We start from the raw sequence: 20,035 nt of genomic DNA on the forward strand, positions 1-20,035 counted from the left end.
TTTGGGCAACACTCAAGTCAAGTGGATCTTAATTCAGTAAAGTCCGGTCAATCTATGACAGCCAAAAATTCTGCTTGCACCTTCATGATGGTGGGACTGTTAGTAAATCTGGTTATAAGACACCATAGAGATTTTTGTCTGGCGGCACTGTGTTTTTATTCTATGTAGAATACAATACTGTGCATAACGTGTGCATTAGTGTGTGTTTTGTGAAGTATTAGTGTGGATTGTGTTGGTCTTCTGGCCACTTAGCCTGGGGGTCTGTGGATAGCCACTATCACTACCCAGGGGAAGCGGGCCAGATCACATTAGGAGACTAGAGAGCTCTGGCATGGCGAATCCTGGGGTAGCCTAGGCATCCAAGGAGAACCGATTTTTTTTTTTTTTTTTTTTTTTTTTTTTTATTGGAAAGGAGGGAATGGGCAGATGGAAAGAGGGTAGGAGATAATAGGGGTAGAGAACAGAGAGGGGCAGTAGTTGATTCACCTGCCTGATTTGAAAGGGGAGATAGTAAGGGGACCCCTAGTACAGGACACCCATCCTGGTCCAGAGGGTGGAAGTTGAAAGTGGGTGTGGGGTGATCCACTAAGTGAAAGGTGGGTAGGGCCACACAGGGTGGGGGAAGGGGCTTAGTTTCATGAGCAGAGCTCCAACAAACCCTCTGTGATTTCTTCCATCATGCAATATGATTGATGTCTTTTGAGTTAATGATGACATCATAGCAAGTTCCAATCCCTTACACTTTGAAGATACAGCTCTAAAATGGAGTTTGTGGGCTGGCCACTAGATAGTCCACCAGACCGAACCTGTTTGTAACTCTGTCGAAGGCTTCTGTCTTTGCTAGTGTGTAATCTCACTGCCTCTACTCTGCCAGATAGTGACTGGAGGGGGTCTTAGTTGTGTTCATGCGGGGAGGACATTGTTGAGGCATTGTTATGTTAAGGAGCTGGGGATCAAAATCTCCCAAACACTTCCTCATTCATTTCACGAATGTACGTGGTCTCATGATGCCCATTTACACTTACATTCTGCCAAACCCCTTTCAGAGAGAATCCCAGTTATCGGTTGATTCAACCACTGCTCATCTCAGTTGTCCAAATTATTCTCTGTGTGATTCCTTTCTCTCCAATTTGGAATCTCTTTTTGATCTTCTCTGGCTTAAAATCTGTATATCACATTGTGTCAAATTTAACCCCAGGTTGTTGTTGTTATTTGGTTTTTAGGAGCATTAGCAACTAAGGCCATATTGCTCCAGGGATATGCGGTGGTCATTCCCTGACCTTTCCACATCCACCGTACTTGGTGGTCACGGGCTCGAATCCCGGTCTAATCAAGAAGCGTGTACTATGCACTGCTGCTCTTGCCCACCTGGCTACGGAGGCACCTTAACCCCAGGGACTCTCATCTGGTGAGTACGAGCTTGGCACACCCAGATCCTGAGCTGGATGTCATCATTCTTCTCTTTCTTTTTGATTTCCTTCTTCTACTGAGTCTCTCTCTCTCTCGGGTTAACTCGGATTTTTTTTTTTTTTTTTTTTTTTTCGGCTGTCAAAAGCCTGTCTTCCTTGCACCATATGGTTGATTATAATAGTAATAATCGTTCTTCCAACTCCACTAGTCACTTGGAATTCTTTGACTTCCTCTCTTTGAAACTCAACTTTCTTAGCAGTGAAGTAATTTCCTTTGGTCATTGTAATGTTCTCAACTCCAGCTGGCTTCCATTTTACATGGACCCGGCTGGTTAAGATACTGAGGCTTTTGCAATTACTAATGACCTTGCACAGATTGTTCATTTACCTATCAGAATACCAGATTATTCTAACACACAGCTAACACATTTGATCTTTTTCTCACAAACAACCCATCTAAGTACACGGTCAAAAGGTGAATGGTCCTGTCGCCAACTCAGATCACAACTTGGTTGATGGTCTCTTCTCCAATGGAGACTTTCCCTCATGGCTATTCTCAACCTCATGTTCTTTGGCATTAGAAGAATGCAAAATGGGATGATCTGCACGATTTAATTTCCTTCCTCAGATTACTGTTTCCAATCTTCTGATGTCAACTTATCAGAAGATTGAAAACAGATTATGATTTCTGAAACAGATTGAAAACAGATAATTTCCTCAGATCGTGTCAGTGAAATTATTCTTGTAGTGATGGAATCCTTTATTCCACACTCCACCTTAAAATCTTGCCCTATATCTAAACCATGGTTTTCCAATAAATGTGGTAAGGCTGTTCAAGAGAAAAAATGTTACATATCATAATTGGCTTGTTTCCAAATCTCTAGGTTCATTTTATGTCTACACCAAAGGCAACGATTGTAAAGCAGTTATTAATCAGATAGCTGCTTTACAAACAATCTAATAGCAGAAAACTTGCTTCTTGTCCTAATGGTAGCCAATCATTCTGGTCTCTTGCGAAAGCTATTAAACCCCAACTTTTTCCCATCTTTATTCCCTCTTCATTCCAAATCTGATGTTTCTATTGCCACTTCAGCCATAGATAAACCTGTCCTGCTAGCATATTATTTTTCTTCCAACTTATGTATTGATGATCTTGGTAAACCACCTCCCACCAAGCCGAGTATACTCCATTCAATGTCTCCTGTGGTCCTCTGTCTAAAAGATGTCACAAGAATTTTGATGAATCTTGATGCTAAGAAAGCTGCAGGCCCTGATGGTATTTCTCTACCTGTTCTCAAAACCTGTACGCCTGAACTTATTACTGTTGTGTGTTGCCTCTTTTCACTTTCTTATTCCGAACATGAAATTTGGTCATATTCAGCCAGTTTTTAAACAGGGTGACAAATGTCTCCCATCTGGAACAATACACCAAATTAATGAGGAAATCACTAACAAATGCTACACTACTTAATTTAAATTAAAGTTAGAGAAAATAATAATTTTAAATCAATAAATTATGTTCTACTGAGTGGCTCCCAAAAAAAACATGTAGTTCTCTTAGTCTCGTCAGCAGATTCCCCCTTCCTGGAGTAGATGACATGTACTCAGTAATTTTGACAGAGGCTGCCAGGAATGTATCGAACCACTGAAGTTAATTACGGGGGCACCTTTGGAATAATTCCTCTGGATTGGAGAAGAGCCAATGTATCACCAATACATAATGGCAGTTTTACCCACAGACAGTGAAGTCTGAATTCAATGGTAGGTAGGCCGATTCTTGGAAACAGTGATGAAGAGTACAGTCCAGGGATATTTAGATGGATGTGGCATTCTGAATAATACACAACATGGTTTTCTTAAAGGAAACTCATGTTTAACTACCTTAGTAAGCTATTTTGCCACAGTTACTCATAAGCAGTATGTACGAAACAATTTCGACATTTTCGGTAGAACAGTTAAGGATCAATGCCTGGCAGTGCTCCTTCACTATAACTTGAATGGGCTGCATGAATGGCCACAAAGTGGCAGCTATGTTTTAATGCAGCAAAGTGCAAAGTCTTACACTTGGGGAATAGCAATATGAAAATAAATTATACACTTGCTGGGGTTGAATTACAAACAATAGAAGAAGAAAAGGATATGAGAGTGTATGTGGACAGATGTGAAGTTTTCGGAGCAGTATAAACAGGTAGCCAGGAAAGCACATGGTGGCCTACAATGATTTATTGATCCTTATCCTGTAGAGATATGGAGGTTATAGTCCCACTGTATAAGGGACCTATAAGACCACATTTGGAATACTTTTTACAGGTATGGAAACCTCACCTGAAAAAGGACATTGTGCTTCTTGAAAGGGTCCAACGACTGCCCTATATGAACAAAGACACCATAATGCAGGCTGCAGAGCTTGGCAATGAGGCACCTCAGAGGTGACCTAATTGAGGTTTATTAGGCTCAGAGAGGAGTTAGTAAAATGAATGAAGGTGGAATTTTCACTGTTTTAGAAAATTGCAGAACTCAGGGGCATAAATTCAAATAACTGTAATAATTAGACTAGAATCTTGCAGTTTTCTTTTTGCCAGGCGAGTCGTTGATTGCTGGAACAAGTTGCTTTCACAGATAGTTGAGGTTGACTGTTGAATAAATTCAAGGGTCAACTGGATAATTGATCTATATGAGGAGGGAAACTAATTTGTATTTTTCTTATCTACTCCCCCCCCCCCCCCCCCGACTGGTGCAGCTTCCTTGCACTATGTGGCTATTACTATCATAATTAATGATGAAAAACTGTTTTTTTTTTTTTTGTCTGAAACAAATCTTACTCTATCACTGCATTTATTATTAGCATTAGTAGAGGCATATGATGCAAGAAAGCAAGCTTATTCAGCATCAGCCAAAAAAAAAAAAAAAAAGCACACCACTCCCATTTCACCCCTCCATTCGTTCGAAATACCTGTCCAGTTGAGCCTTAAATTTGTTTAGGCTATCAACTTCAACAACAAGTGACGGAAGTCGGTTCCACCAACCAACCACCCACCTGCTGGCCAAAAGCAAATTTCCGCACATCTATCCGACATCCGTCCTTCCTCAATTTGAATTTATGCCCTCTGATGTGATTATTTTGAGCAAGATGAAGAATCCCATTGGCATTGAGCATGCTCAAACCATTCAAAGCCTTATACACCTCTATCAGATCACCTCGCCGGTGCCTAGTCTCCAGACTCTGTAATTTGCAAAACTTAAGCCTTTCTTCGTAAGAGCAACCCTTTGTTCCATTCACTAATCTTGTTGCCCTTCTCTGTACCCGTTCCAGCAGCTCTACATCCTTCTTGAAATGAGGCTTCCAGACCTGTATACAGTACTCAAGATGTGACCTAACCATTGCCTTATACAAGGGAATAATCACCTCCTTATCCCTGCTAGAAAAATTCCTGTATATCATTGACAAGACACCATGAGCTACTCTTGCAGCTCGTCTGCACTGCTCATTTGATTGCTTCCCTAGCAGCCACCACATGTAGCCTTAGTTACTTCAGTTGGTGCAGTATGGTCTAAGTAGCCCTTGTGCCAAAAAATCCCATGACAATAAAAATTTTGATGCTAATCTGCAAACAACAAATACACCTTCAAGTTAGGTATCACTAATGGTAGAACATTTTGTTTTTAATATTGAAATCTATCTCCAATTCTGCCCATAGCTTTTTTTAATTTCTTCATTATAATGAAGAAATAACTTATGTGGAGCTATGGCAAAACTATTTTTTCTTTCATCAATTAGTGGCTTATACATAAACATTTTTCTTTCTCAATAAAAGATTCATGTATTGCGAAAGAATTTAGGGGACTAAATCTTAATTTCATAATGGTTTGACTCAGCTGTCCACTCAGCAAAAAGCAATAATGTTTTGTATAATCAGATTATAGACATAAAAGATCCTTTTAACTCTCACATCTCCAACAGATACGTTATATGTATTTATCATACTGTAGTTTCTTAAAAGAAATTCCACATTCTCATAGTATCCTTTCATATCTACAGTATTGCCCATTGGGGATGCCCATTGTACTGTAGCACAGCTTTTAGATGTAATTTAAAAAAAATAATAATAATTAAAAAATCTCTATTCTTCTTGTTTATATTATTATTATTATTGCTGTTATATTATTTTTGCCTGATTGTGGGTTCCTCTCGTGATGGGTATTGCTACAGGATGGTTGTTGTTATGTCTGGTGTTACTGTTGGTTGAGGAACTATCTGACTATCCTACAGGTGTTCAGGATTTCGACTTTCTGGAGTTCTTTGTTGGTGTTTGCTGGAAGACCTATTGCTGCTAGGCTGTTATGTAGGATCTTTGGCACCATACCTGTGGTTGACACGATCATCGGGATGGTCGTTACTTGTTGCATATGCCACATCTCTTTGATCTCACATCTCTTTGTTCGTATACTTTCTGATTTGGAAATGAAATGCACAAGGCATAATTCTTGTGGGTTTTGGTGTTTAACTATATAATATTGGTGTAAATACATCATACTTAACCCATAAATTTGAACTACATAAGTAGTATAGAAGGCATCGTTTTATTTGTATCTCATATTGTGGTTGCCTTCACAACAAGATAGCGGTATTGCACTACTTCAAATAAATAATGCTTCTCTACTAGAAAAGACTACTGTTATTTTATTTTCAGAGGATACCACCACCCAGATGATCACTTCAAAGCTTTGTGCCTGTTGGGCTTCATCATCAGTGGGCGGGCAGGTACCTGGTAATGCAACATGCCATCACAGTTGCAACCACAATATGAGGTACGATTAAAATGATGCCTTCTATACTACTTATGTATTTCAAATTTATGGGTTAACTATGATGTATTTACACCAATATTATATAGTTAAATACCAAACCCCATAAGAATCATGCCTTGTGCATTTCATTTTCAAATTACATTTTTACCAACACCCTTTGGCATCTCTCATATTGTGGATATAACTTTCCACCTGTGATGGCATGTTGCATTACAAGGGTACCTGCCTGCCCGCCCATTGATGATGAAGCCCAGTAGCTTTGAAACGATTGTCTGGGTGGTGGTATCCTCTGAAAATAAATAACAGTAGTCTTCTCTACTAGACAAGTGTTATTTATTTGAACTAGTGCAGTACCGCTATCTCATTGTGAAGGCAACCACAATATGAGATACAATAATGAAATTATAGTAATCTTATAATACCGTAATAAATCTGACTAAAAAATGAATAGCAAGTGCTTAAAAAGTGGTACTCACCTTGTATAAATCTGCGGCGCCTCCGCAGCCAGGTGGGCAGGAGCAGCAGTGCATAACACACACTTCTTGATTAGACTGGGGTTCGAGCCCGTACCCACCAAATATGGAGGATGCGGAAAGGTCAGGGAATGACCACCGCATATCCCCGAAGCAATATGGCCTTAGTTGCTAATGCTCCTAAAAAAACCAAATAACAGTATAAATCTGCAATAAATTTATTGGTAGATGGTGATTAAATTTAGGTTGGAAGGTGCATTAAAAAAGGACTAGGGCGGAGAATGAGGTAAAAATATTTTAAACAGATTTTAAGATGAGCGCAAGGAAGTAGAAGTACAGATCTCCAATCCTTGTTTGTCATAAAGAGGATAAAGGACATAAGTGAAAAAAAGAATGGTGATGCCAATAGTCGTTACAAGGGACTTTCGTTGAATAGAACATCATCAGTTGGCAAATGGGAGAGAAGTGAGCGCGTGTTGTATTTAAAGTTTATCTATACTCTCGTGATGCTCTTTTTGACATGTGGGAACGTTAGGAGTAAGAGGTTCTAAGCCGGTGAGAGGTTGAAGGGAAGTTTAATGTTAATAATATTGAGATCGGAATGGTGTCAGTGCCATTCAATGGTGAGGGCTTCATATTGAAGAATTCTGTAGCTCGATCTAAGTTTAATAATGGTGATGGCAGAGTCGACAAGGGGGATGTGGTTGTGGGTTTTAGCGTGGATTGTTAACTCAGTGCAGGATTGACCTGTCCTGAAACTGTTGAAGTGGTAGTATGCGTGGGTGTTGGAAGTTGTGGAGGAACCGAATTTGGTGGTAGTGCTGCCGATGTAACAGGTGTTGCAGTTTGGTTGGCATTTTATGCGATATATTACTGTATATTATTTGAGATCGTTGGCGGAATATTTGTGTGTATCTTTATAATAATTAAATAGAGAACCTAGTTTATTGTAAGTAGAGAAACTGAGGAAAATATCAGTATCTTTGAATATACGTCGGAATTGTGCTGCGAGTTCACTATGATAAGGTTGAACTATGCGAGTGTTTGTCTTGATACTGTGTCTAGTGGGGTTATTAATACTGTTTTTAACGGTGGATTTTGTATGTTGGATGAGTTGAGGGGGATAGCTCCTGGCTATGAATTTATCAATAAGGTATTGAAGTTCATTATGTAGATCGTTTTGTGAGGAGCTGAATTTGATAGCGTTGCAGATTTGGTTGTGTAGGACAGCTTTTTTTTTTTTTTTTTTTTTTTTTTTGCTACTAATGGGATGATGTGAAGTGAAATGTAGATATTTACCCGTGTGCGTGTTGTTCCTAAAAATCTTTGTATTTAAATTTGTGCCTGTTGTATAAATAGTGAGATTAAGAAAATTGATCTGGTTGTTCATTTCGATTTCAAGGGTAAGGTTTAGCCTGTTATGTATTGAATTAAATTTTAAAAAGAGATTGTCTATGGTTGATCTGTTGCGTATTATTAGGATATCGTTGGCGTGGCGTGTGTATAATTTAATTTCAGGAGGGAAAGGTTGTAAAATTTGATTTTCAGTAGTACCAAGATAAATTTCAGAAGGTGCTCTTGTCCAGGATAACAATCGTGTCTCCTTTGTCAGCTTTTTGGATGATGACATTTGGGGTTTTGCTTAGTATTTGTAAATCTGAGAGTTGTTTTTTTATGTTAGGGAGAGATGTGAGTTTATAATTTATTATCCTGTTAGACTGGTGTATAAGTCGCCACTTATTGGGATGTTGGTCAAGTTTGACGTCGAGATATGACGTCATTTCCCTATACACTAATGTTCATATTCCATTCACCCTAAAAGCATTACGCATATTTCTAACAGCAAATGACACTTTAACGAAACGTACCTCTCTTTCAGTTGATCACAGCCTTGAACTCACCACTCTTTTATTAGAAGCTAAATATTTTAGATTTAATAATAAAATTTATCAACAAACATTCGGTTTACCAATGAGTTTAGGCATTTCTGCCCTCCTTTCTAAAATTTATCTTGCTACTATTGAAAATCAAATTTTACAACCTTTCCCTCCTGAAATTAAATTATACACACCCCACACCAACGATATCCTAATAATACGCAACAGATCAACCATAGACAATCTCTTTTTAAAATTTAATTCAATACATGACAGGCTAAACCTTACCCTTGAAATCGAAATGAACAACCAGATCAATTTTCTTAATCTCACTATTTATACAACAGGCACAAATTTAAATACAAAGATTTTTAGGAAAGACATGAACACCGGTAAATATCTACATTTCACTTCACATCATCCCATTAGTGCCAAAAAAAAAAAACTGTCCTACACAACCAAATCTGCAAAGCTATCAAATTCAGCTCCTCACAAAACGATCTACATAATGAACTTCAATACCTTACTGATAAATTCATAGCCAGGAGCTACCCCATCAACTCATCCAACATACAATATCCACCGTTAAAAACAGTATTAATGAACACCACTAGACACAGTATCAAGACAAACACTCGCATAGTTCTCCCTTATCATAGTGAACTCACAGCACAATTCCGATGTATATTCAAAGATACTGATATTTCCCTCACTTTCTCTACTTACAATAAACTAGGTTCTCTGTTTAATTCTTATAAAGATACACACAAATATTCCCCCAACGATCTCAATAATATAATATATCACATAAAATGCCAACCAAACTGCAACACCTGTTACATCGGCAGCACTACCACTAAATTCGGTTCCTCCACAACTTCCAACACCCGTGCATACCACCACTTCAACAGTTTCAGGACAGGTCAATCCTGCACTGAGTTAACAATCCACACTAAAACACACTACCACCCCCCCCCCCTTGTCGTCTCTGCCATCACCATTATTAAACTTAGATCAAGCTACAGAATTCTTCAATATGAAGCCCTCAACATTGAATGGCACCGACACCATTTCGATCTCAATATTATTAATGCTAAACTTCCCTTCAACCTCTCACCGGCTTGGAACCTCTCACTCCTAACGTTCCCACATGTCAAAAAGAGCATCACGAGAGTATAGATAAACTTTAAATACAACACGCGCTCACTTCTCTCCCATTTGCCAACTGATGTTCTATTCAATGAAAGTCCCTCGTAACGACTATTGGCATCACTGTTCTTTTTTTCACTTATGCCCTTTATCCTCTTTACGACAACCAAGGATTGGAGATCTGCACTTCTACTTCCTTGCGCTCATCTTAAAATCTGTTTAAAATATTTTCACCTCATTCTCTGCCTTAGTTCTTCTTTTTTAATGCACCTTCCAACTCAAATTTAATCACCATCTACCAATAAATTTATTGCAGATTTATACAAGGTGAGTACCATTTTTTAAGCACTTGCTATTCATTTTTTATGAGATACAATTAAAACGATGCCTTCTATACTACTTATGTAGTTCAAATTTATGGGTTAACTATGGTGTATTTACATCAATATTATATAGTTAACTTCCTGATTTTTGCCCCATGGGTTTTCTGCAGGTTGCCAGTGTTAGGTACTACTATGTCAGTCAGATGGGTAGCCTTTTCCTTCTTGTCCACAAGGGTTATGTCCGATCTGTTGTGCGGGATTATCCTATCTGTTATTATGGTTCAGTCCCAGTACAGCTTGTGAGTTGGGGTCTCTAGTACTGCCTGGGGGTTTGTACTTGTAGTATGGTACACTTTCTTCGGCAACTGGTATTTCCTTTCTAGCTTCTGATGTATTATCCTGGCTACCTGATCATGTTTGTGAATGTACTCAGTCTGGGTGATCACCTTGCATCCTGCTGTGATGTGTTGGATTGTTTCTGAGGCCAGGTGGCTTCATCGACATGTGTCATCGAACACTCCGGGCTCTTTGGCGATGTATTTTCTATAGTTCCTGGTGTTGATTACCTTGGATGCCGAGCAGGAATCCTTCAGTCTCGGGGAAGAGCGTCCTGCTTGTGAGCCATGCATTAGAAGCAATTTTATCTATGTGATCTTGATGGAGATCATTTTAATGTCTGCCCTGGAGTGTCTTCTCTGCCCATCTTTCTAGCTTTGTTTGTACCTCATGGTTGGGAGCTCCTCACTTAGGTTGAGTAAGGTATATTGCTTATCTACCTTCCTTATAGTCTAGGGGAGTGCTGCTGTGTGTTTCTGGAAGTAATCCTTCGGGTTAACTATTGCTGTCTTCTCTTGCTCATGAGGTCTATCAGGCCCCTTCCTCCTCCTCCTTCCGCAGTTCCATAGCTAGGTGGCCAGGAGCATCAGTGTGTAGCACATGCTTCTTCATTAGACTGGGGCTCGAGCCCGTGACCACCACATATCCCCGGAGCAATATGGCCTTAGTTGCTAATGCTCCTAAAAACTAAATAACAATAACCTCCTTCTTCCCAGGCAATTGTCAGTCTCTCCATGGCAGATTTCGGGTGATGTTGGTGGCTCTTGGTCATCATTGTCCTAGTCTTTCTCATGTTATCCTCCAGGTGGATGTTAGTCCTGTTGCAGTGTGCTACTGCAACAGGATCTAGATAATTTGGGGAGATGGGCTAAGAAGTGGCAACTGAAGTTTAACCTTGACAAATGCAAAGTACTGCATATGGGTAAAAGTAACCCCAGAGAAACGTAACAACTGTGTGGTACATTTAAGGTGGTAGAAAATGAAAAAGACCTGGGAGTAATTGTGCAGTCAGATATGAAGTTTTCTGAGCAATGCAGACAGGCTGCCAGGGCAGGTCATGGGGTTTTGTCAATGATATATAGGAATTTTGCTAGCAGGGAGAAGGAGGTGATTGTCCCTCTGTATAAGGCAATGGTCAGGCCATGCCTTGAGTACTGCGTACAGGTCTGGTGGCCTCATTTTAGGAAGGATGTAGATTTACTTGAGCGTGTACAGAGAAGGGCATCAAGATTGGTGAGGGGAATGAAGGGATCCTCTTACCAAGAGAGGCTTAAGTTCTACAAATTGCAGTGGCTGGAGACTAGGCACCTGCACGGTGATCTAATTGAAGTCTATAAGGCCATGAATGGGTTGAGCACGCTGAATTCTATTGGGATCCTTCCACTTGTTCAGATTACGAACCTAAGGGGGCATAAATTCAAATTAAGAAAAGACAGATGTAGAATAGATGTGCTGAAATTTGCCTTTAGCCAGCGGGTGGTTAATTGCTGGAACAAACTTCCATCTCTCGTTGTGGAAGTTGATAGGTTGAATAAATTTAAGGAGGAACTGGACAGGCATTTGGAGGGAATGGTGTGATTTTTTTTTTTTTTTTTGGCTGATGCTGCATAAGCTCACACACTTGCTTTCTTGCATCACATGCCACTACTACTACTACTACTACTAGTCCAATCTATGATCCCGAAGGAGTATGTTAGCACTGAGACTGCATAGGTGTTTATGGCTTTAACTGTGTTCCCTCTGTTCAGCTTTGCTTTCAGCAGGCTTCCAAGTATTTTTAGGCCTCTCCCTCTGCCATGGCTTCGATCTCTTTATCAGTCTGCAGCTCGTAGTTTCGGTTGACTAATTCTCCCTGGTGCAATCCGTGGGCCTTGCATTTGTCTAGACTATATTCCATCCTAAAATCATTGCTGAATTCTTTGAGTAGTTGCTGGAGGTGCTTCTCTGTTCCCGCATAGAGCTTGATGTTATCCATGTACATCAGGTGGTTGAGGGTGTACAGGTTCTTCCTTCCTTCTTTGAGGTCATATCCGTACTTGCTACTGTTGAGCATGGTGGATAGCAGGTTGAGTGCTAGACAGAACCAATGGGCTCAGGGCATGTCCCTGAAAGATTCCTCTCCTGATGGAGATTGGCCTGGTTGTGATGTTTTCAACCTTAATGGTGGTACTCCAGTTCGCCATCATTTCTCCTAGGATGTTTGTCACTATCGAATTGACTTTTTTGATGTTCAGTTCCTCTATTAGCCTCTGACAGCTATGAGGCATGGAGTCAAAGGCCCTGCAGTAATCGATGTAATCTGTGTACATTTTGCAGCGCTTCTTGTAGGCATCATCCATAACTGCGGCATCTATGGTTAATTGCTCCTTTCATCCTTTGCTCAGCCACTTGCATCCTTTCTGCTGTTCGGCCATTATTTTCTGACTCTCCAAGTGGTCTGATGTCTTCCTGGTTATGCAGCTGGTCAGGTTCTTGTACATTGTTGGGAGGCAGGTGATTGGCCTATATTTCACCAATTTTCTTGTATCTTCGTCCTTAGGCTTCAGATACATGATTCCTTGAGTGAGAAACTTGGAGATTATGTCTATGTGTGTTATCATTCAGGTGAACTGCTCTGCCAGGTGCTTATGTGTGCAAGTGAGCTTCTTCTACCAGTAGTTGTGGACGTTATTTATTCTTGGAGTTTGCCAGTTGTGAGAGTTCTTGATCGTCTGTATTACTTTTTCTTCCTGAACCTCCCACCCTCTCATTTCTTGTACATCCTTGGTTTTCTTGCGTTCTAGTTCGATCCAGGTGGCTCGTCTGTTTATTATTATTTTTATTATTATTAGCCATATGGTGCAAGGAAGACTGCGGGTTATGCTGCACCAGCCAAATAAAAAAGTTCCCAAGTTACCCTGAGAGAGAGAGAGAGAGGAATCACCAAGAAAGAGAAGAATGATGACATCCAGCTCAGAACTCTGGGTGTGCCTGCCCATACTCACCAAAGGTATTAAAGAGTCCATCAGCATCGTAATAGTAGCAAAGTAAATTTTCACAGTTAAATATTTATGCAGGCTTTTCTTGTTTAAGAAATACAGATTTATTTTTTTAATATTTTTGCAGTATATTTCGTTCCTTCAACCTATATCCTGAAGTACTGCTTATGGCTCAATAAGGTTAAATCACAAACAGTCATTTACAGTAGACTTTCAAAATAACAGCAGGGATTCAGTACCTTCAATGTACCGTTATTTTGAATTTTCCCTTATCTAGCAAGTTTTATTTATAATGTGTTTAACGCAGAAATAATGAGGCCAAATAAGAAATAGAGAGATTAAGAATGCAATTTCATTAATTGCACATAAAAATCATAAACATGTTGATGGACCAATGTTATATTCTGCCTTTAATACACTTCTGCTTATGTCCATTCTATTTTATTTATTATATCAAGTTCAGTCTGTGTGGTTAGCACAGTGGTATCATCACCATCCTCCCCACCCATGTGGAAAAGGCCCGGGTTCAAATCCTGTTGATGACTCGTGGAACTTTAATAGGCTTTTTTCACTCCATGACTATGTTAGTGGTCTCAGGTGTAGATAGCAAGGTCCCCACTCCCAGAAACTGGGATTTTTCATCCTGCAAAACAGGCAAATTGACCAGAGAACATATGCAATTTACAGACACAATACACATGGGTAGTTAACATTCCGGGTGGCCCTAATGTAAGTTTGGATTATATAAAGTTTTGTCACTAAGTTTTGATGTTGTTTTTTGTTTCTTCTCTGTGTGAGCTTTATTAACTTAAAGTGAAGGGTTTTTGATTTAAAATAAATGTAAAACAGCAATATAATCTGTGTTATCAGTACAAAATTCACTTTGAAAATGGCGAATGTAAACAAATAAAGCAATCACGTGACTTGCTGTTTTCTTTTTTTTTGGCACTGCAAGACATCTGCACTGTATGTGTACTTCCGATCTCAATGTGCTGTTATTTGGGGTGCCGTTATTTCAACATTCACTTTGTAATTCACTTTGAGTTAAAAGATATGGATTATTTGGGTCTAGGTATTCATATTCTGATTCAGAGCTCGTACAGACTGTTCATTTGGTTATATCTGTTTCCCTCTTCTAATAACTAGGTTGCTGGAAAGACAGGAACTGTCTATGCACAAAATCAGGCACAATCATGTAATTCACTGTTGAGTTATAAGATGAGTGAGAATTGTTTGGGTCTGGGTATTCATATTCTGAATCAGAGCTCATGCAGACTGTTCATTTGGTCATCTGTGTGTTCCTCTTCTAATAACTCGGTTGCTGGAAATACAGGAACTGGTGTTAGATTACTATCATCACTTATTGCATGCTACCACTTTGCTTATTGGAGGCTTGAACCCAGGTTTAGTCTCTAGAGCTAAGCTCTAGCAATATACCAGTCTCTTCTGTCATTCAGCATTAATTGTATCTTTTGAGATTATGGTGGGCTTTATGGTAAGATCCAGTATTCTGTACATGTTGAAAGTTAAGAGTTTTTTCAGGTCTGCCATTAGAACTCATTGAACTGTGATACTATCAACAACTCTTTAGGAGGTGTCCACATAATCTCTCTGCCAGCCAATATCTGGAAGGAGCCTAAGAGGTGTGTATGTGGGAGGCACTGTTGAGGACACATTATGTCAAGGAACTCGCTATTTTATTATTACGTGTAAGCCATATTTAAAAATTTCATCAATTCATTCATGTTCCTTATCTATTAAATGCACTTCCAGGGCACGTTGTGTGTCAGTGAGTATATTATTTCTGTGCATACACTATATAAAAATTTCTTCAGTCCATGTATGTTCCCTCCCCCTTACCTACTCACTACATCCTGAATAATCATACTAATAGGGCAATTTAACTATAAACTCCCAAAAGGGATGGGATGTTACAGACCAAATGATTTTGAGAAGTATGATGGAAATCAATATGGGTAATGTGAACGGGCAATCCAAGTGTAATTGGATAATGTTTCAGTGACATTTGGCTGAAACCTCCTATAGATTGGAAATTGTGGACTGGCAATATGCTAGGGGAAACAGATTTTTGAGCCATGATTGTTGTTTGTTTGTTATTTGGTTTTTAGGAGCATTAGCAACTAAGGCCATATTGCTCCGGGATATGCGGTGGTCATTCCCTGACCTTTCCGCATCTTCCGTATTTGGTGGTGATGGGCTCAAACCCCGGTCTAATTAAGAAGCGCGTGCTATGCACTGCTGCTCCTGCCCACCTGGCTACGGAGGCACCCCCAGAATACAGGTAGTTCCCGGGTTTACGAGTTCTTTTTTCAAATATCAAGTATCAACAGAATCTAAAATATGAATGTTAATTGCAATATATAAATGCTAAACATTCATAAATATGGCATTTAAAATCAGGCACATAGCTATACAACACATTACTACTGTGTGTGTGTGTGTTTATTTGTTCAGGCAGAGATAAGGAGGGAGGTCCAACCCTTAAAGAATTTTGGAAAAAATTCCATATTTTAGATGCAATCAAATAATAAAACGAGCCTGAGAAAAAATTGCAAAGAAGAAAATGGTGTTTGGAATAAACTCTGTCATCATTTTATTGATAATTTCGAAGGATTTCATGAACCAGCAGATCGTACAAAATGAAATAGAAGCATATTATGATTTTAAGTGTTTCTCACCAACCACGTATTAAAATAAGACACGGAAACTGGAATTTTAAAAAACTATGTGTTTACTACTATATATTTACAATTAAAATAACTTTACAACTAAAAAGAATAAAATATACACATATACATCGAATAAAATACATTAAAATACCGGGTTAAGAGCGATAAAACCGACAGTAGCTTTCGAAGGTTCCTGCCTTCTTCTTCACTGGTAGCTTTCTTGTACTGCGGTGCATCCTAAGTACCAGCAGGTTCACGGTCTGAATCACGTGTTCTATTCTCCTGTGTACTGGGACCGGAAGCGGCTCAGGCACGCATCATATGAAATCGTTCATCCCTTCTGAGGATCGTAGCCTCAAAGAGGGGATGAATCCGCAAACCTTTGTCTCAATTGATGTTCTCTCTCGAATTAATCCGCAAACTCTCGAGCCACTTGCAGTCCCAGAACTTATGCACCCGGTCAGTGATGATCGAGCGCATAGGTTCTGGGACCACAAGTGGCTCGAGAGTTTGCAGAAGAAACACTTAAAATCATGTTTCACTATGTTTCATTTCTTTGGATGAATAAATCATTCTTTAAGCTTAAGCTGTTGTTTTGTTGACCTTTTTTAACATTACTATAGTCAAATTTCATTGCTGAGAATGCAACCCCTGCTTTTAACATTACGTCTATGGGGGAAAAAAAATTCCCGCTTTACGATTTTTCACTTGACGAGCTTGCACTAGGAATGAATTAACTCATAAAGTCGTGAACTGCCTGCATCTTAATGTGATTTGTGTATATTTCTGCAAATATTTTATGTAGATAATGCTATATGGCAATAAAAAAAATAATAAAAAGACATTCAAATCTGTTTAATTTCATATATTTTATAGGGATCCATCACATCTCTGTCAGGTGGCACTTCGGTCGTGGCAGCTGCCCTTTACCAGCAAAGTCAGAATTCAAATGAACCTTATCATTTAGAAAAAGGAAGTGATAATGAAGTCAAAGGTGCTTTTTTTATTGTAATATTAAATTGTATTCACTGTGGTATACTCAGATATCTTGATTGATGCAGAAATTGAAAATCTGTTTATGACACTGTTTTTCTTGACATTAGTGATGTTTTCAGTATTTATTTGACATTTTTTTATTTTCTAGTATTATCTGTTCAGATAACACTAGACTTCAGTAGAACCAGATAATTTATTGTCTGAATTCTACTGATGTCAGATAATTTTTTGCAACTAAGCACTTAACACATTTGCTGGCCCTGATAATAAATTATCTGACTTCAGCTGAAAGCTTTCTTGTTCTGTTCAGCTAAAAACAGGAAAAGTTAATAAAAAGAATTTCTGCATTTTCATAACTAAGCATTTAACATCTTCGCTGCTTTTGATACTTAAAAATGTCAAATGGCACTAGAACTGATGTGCTGTTATTAGCATTAGTAGAGCCATATAATGAAAGAAAGCAAGATTAGAATCAGCCAAAAAAAGAAAAGAAAAGAAGCCATTCCCATTTCACCCATTCACTCCAAAAGTCTGGACTTTTGGAGTGAATGGGTTTATTTCAGCTATCAACTTCCACAATGACCGATGGAAGTTTGTTCCAACAATCAACAATCTGCTGGCTAATGCAAATTTCCACACAATGTCTACAACTGTCCTTCCTAAATTTAAATTTATGCCCCCTTAGGTGAGAGGAAGAATCCCATCAGCATTGGGCTTGTTCAACCCATTCAAGGCCTTATACACATCAATCAAGTCACCACACAGGTGATGACTTGATTGATGTGTATAAGGCGCTTGAATGGGTTAATGTCTTAATCTCTAGACACTGCAATTTGTAGAACTTAAGCCTTTCTTGGTAAGAGCAACCCTTTATTGCCCTTCTCTGTAATCATTGCAGCAGCTCTACATCCTAAAATGAGGCCTCCAGACCAGTATGCAGTACTCATGATCTGGCCTAACCATTGCCTTTTACAATCGGATAATCATCTACATATCCCCACTAGAAAAATCCTATATAACAATGACAAAACCGCATGAAGTGTACTCACAGCCTGCCCAGAAAAGTTTGTATCTGACTGCACAATTACCACCAGGTCTTTTTCATTCTTTACTACCCTGAGTAGTACCGCTCAGTTGGTACATTACTCAGGTTGCTGCTACACGTATGCCTTACTTTGCATTTGCCAATTTTTAACTTCAATTGCCACTTCTCAGCTCATCTACCCAAATTTCTAGTTCTTGTTGCAGTAGTGAACTGTCATTAACCATCCTGCCAACCTTCATATTGTCTGCAAACTTGGACAATAAGCCTGATATATATACCTTCATCAGTATCATTGATACCTATAGAAAACAACGAGCCCAACAGCAAAGGCAGTGTTAGGTGGGTCGGAAAACTGCTAGTTGGGGGGGATACAAGGACTAATAGATTAACAGTAGCCACTGGCAGAGGTGGAAGTGATTCTTGCACTGCTTCTATTCAAATGAGCAGAAGTCTGAAAAACAAGATGCAGGATATTTCAGAGACTCCTGGTAGTCATTGCGTTACAAGTAAACACATGGGTTGTGTTAGGGTAGCTAAGAATAGAAACAGTTGCATGTATACCTGCGTGTACACCAATGCTAGGAGTTTGGTAAATAAATTTGATGAATTTGAGGTATTGCTCAAAACATCAAAGGCAGATATTGTTGGGATATCAGAGACGTGGTGTCACACAGATATAAGTAATGCGGAACTGGAATTTGGGGAATACAATGTATATAGAAAGGATAGACAGGACAGGAGGGGAGGAGGGGTTATGCTATTAATTAAGAAACACATAAAGTCAAAGGAAGTGAAGCCAGTTGACATCGATGGACAGGGCAGTGTCGAGTCAGTTTGGTGTGACATAAGCATAGGGAAATCAAAATTGAGAGTAGGAGTGTGCTATAGGCCTAATGACTCTGATGAGTATAATAATATATTGTACAGGGAAATAGAGTGGGCCAGTAAATCAGAGAGTCTTATAATGGGGGATTTTAATTTCCCAGATATTGACTGGAATTTGTGGGTTGGTCACTCGCACACTAGCAAGGCTTTTGTGGATTTATTGGATGATTGTTTTCTACATCAGCATGTTCGTGAGGCAACAAGAGGGAGCAATACTCTTGATCTGATTATCAGTAGTGATTCTTCATGCATTAAGAACCTGCAGATAAATGAACCACTAGGTGGCAGTGATCACAGTGTGTTGAAGTGGGATTTACTCAAGGAGGTAACTACCATCAGAGGTAAAGGGAAGGGTTTTTGTTTTCGTAAAGGCGACTATGATGGTCTGAGACAGTATTTAAATTCTATACAGAGTGACCAACTGATGATGTTACCAACAGCAAACTCAAAATGGGAAGCATTCAAGGAACTAATCTTGGTGGCTACCAGGCTTTACATACCAACTAAGAAATATTGTTCAAGGTTTAGGCCTAAATGGTTGTCAGATGGACTAATGAGACATGTGGCAGAGAAGAAAAATGCATGGGATACATACAAATTAATGGGTGACACGGAAGCCTATGATAGATACAAGTTGATATGCAACCAAGTCACAAAGGAGATTAGGCAGGCAAAGGCAGACTACGAAAAATCCTTGGCAAAGGATGCAAAGAAAAACAGAAAGGAGTTCTTTACATACTTGAACTCAAGAAGGAAAGGGATGAATCAGATTGGTCCACTGGATATTGATGGTTCAACAGTTGAGGATCCTGCTCAGATGGCTAACAATCTAAACGAGTATTTTGCATCTACATTCACGCATGAGGAGTTATTCAGGAAGGAGAATGATGTAGGTAAAGTAAACATTGGCAGTGAGCTGGATGGTTTTGTAATAACTGAAAGGAAAGTGGAGGAGAGATTGTTGAGGATAAACATAAAAAAGGCACCTGGGGTGGATGGGATCTATCCAGTTATATTAAAGGAGGCAACAAAGGAAGTATGCAAACCCCTAGCCATAATTATGAG

The 20,035-nt window shown here is 39.2% G+C and overlaps 1 protein-coding gene across 1 annotated transcript in view; it reads left to right on the forward strand.

Moving 5' to 3' along the window:
- Positions 1-20,035, forward strand: part of LOC150084478 (uncharacterized) — an 804,913-nt gene that overhangs the window by 430,835 nt on the left and 354,043 nt on the right. The window contains exon 9 of the mRNA XM_090376257.1: positions 16,921-17,038. Within this exon, the coding sequence (XP_090232383.1) occupies positions 16,921-17,038 (118 nt within the window). The remainder of the gene's footprint in view (positions 1-16,920; positions 17,039-20,035) is intronic.

The sequence above is a fragment of the Mastigoproctus giganteus genome, chromosome 6 (genome assembly GCF_048544385.1).
Source record: "Mastigoproctus giganteus isolate SK-2022 chromosome 6, ASM4854438v1, whole genome shotgun sequence".
NCBI lineage: Eukaryota > Metazoa > Arthropoda > Arachnida > Uropygi > Thelyphonidae > Mastigoproctus > Mastigoproctus giganteus.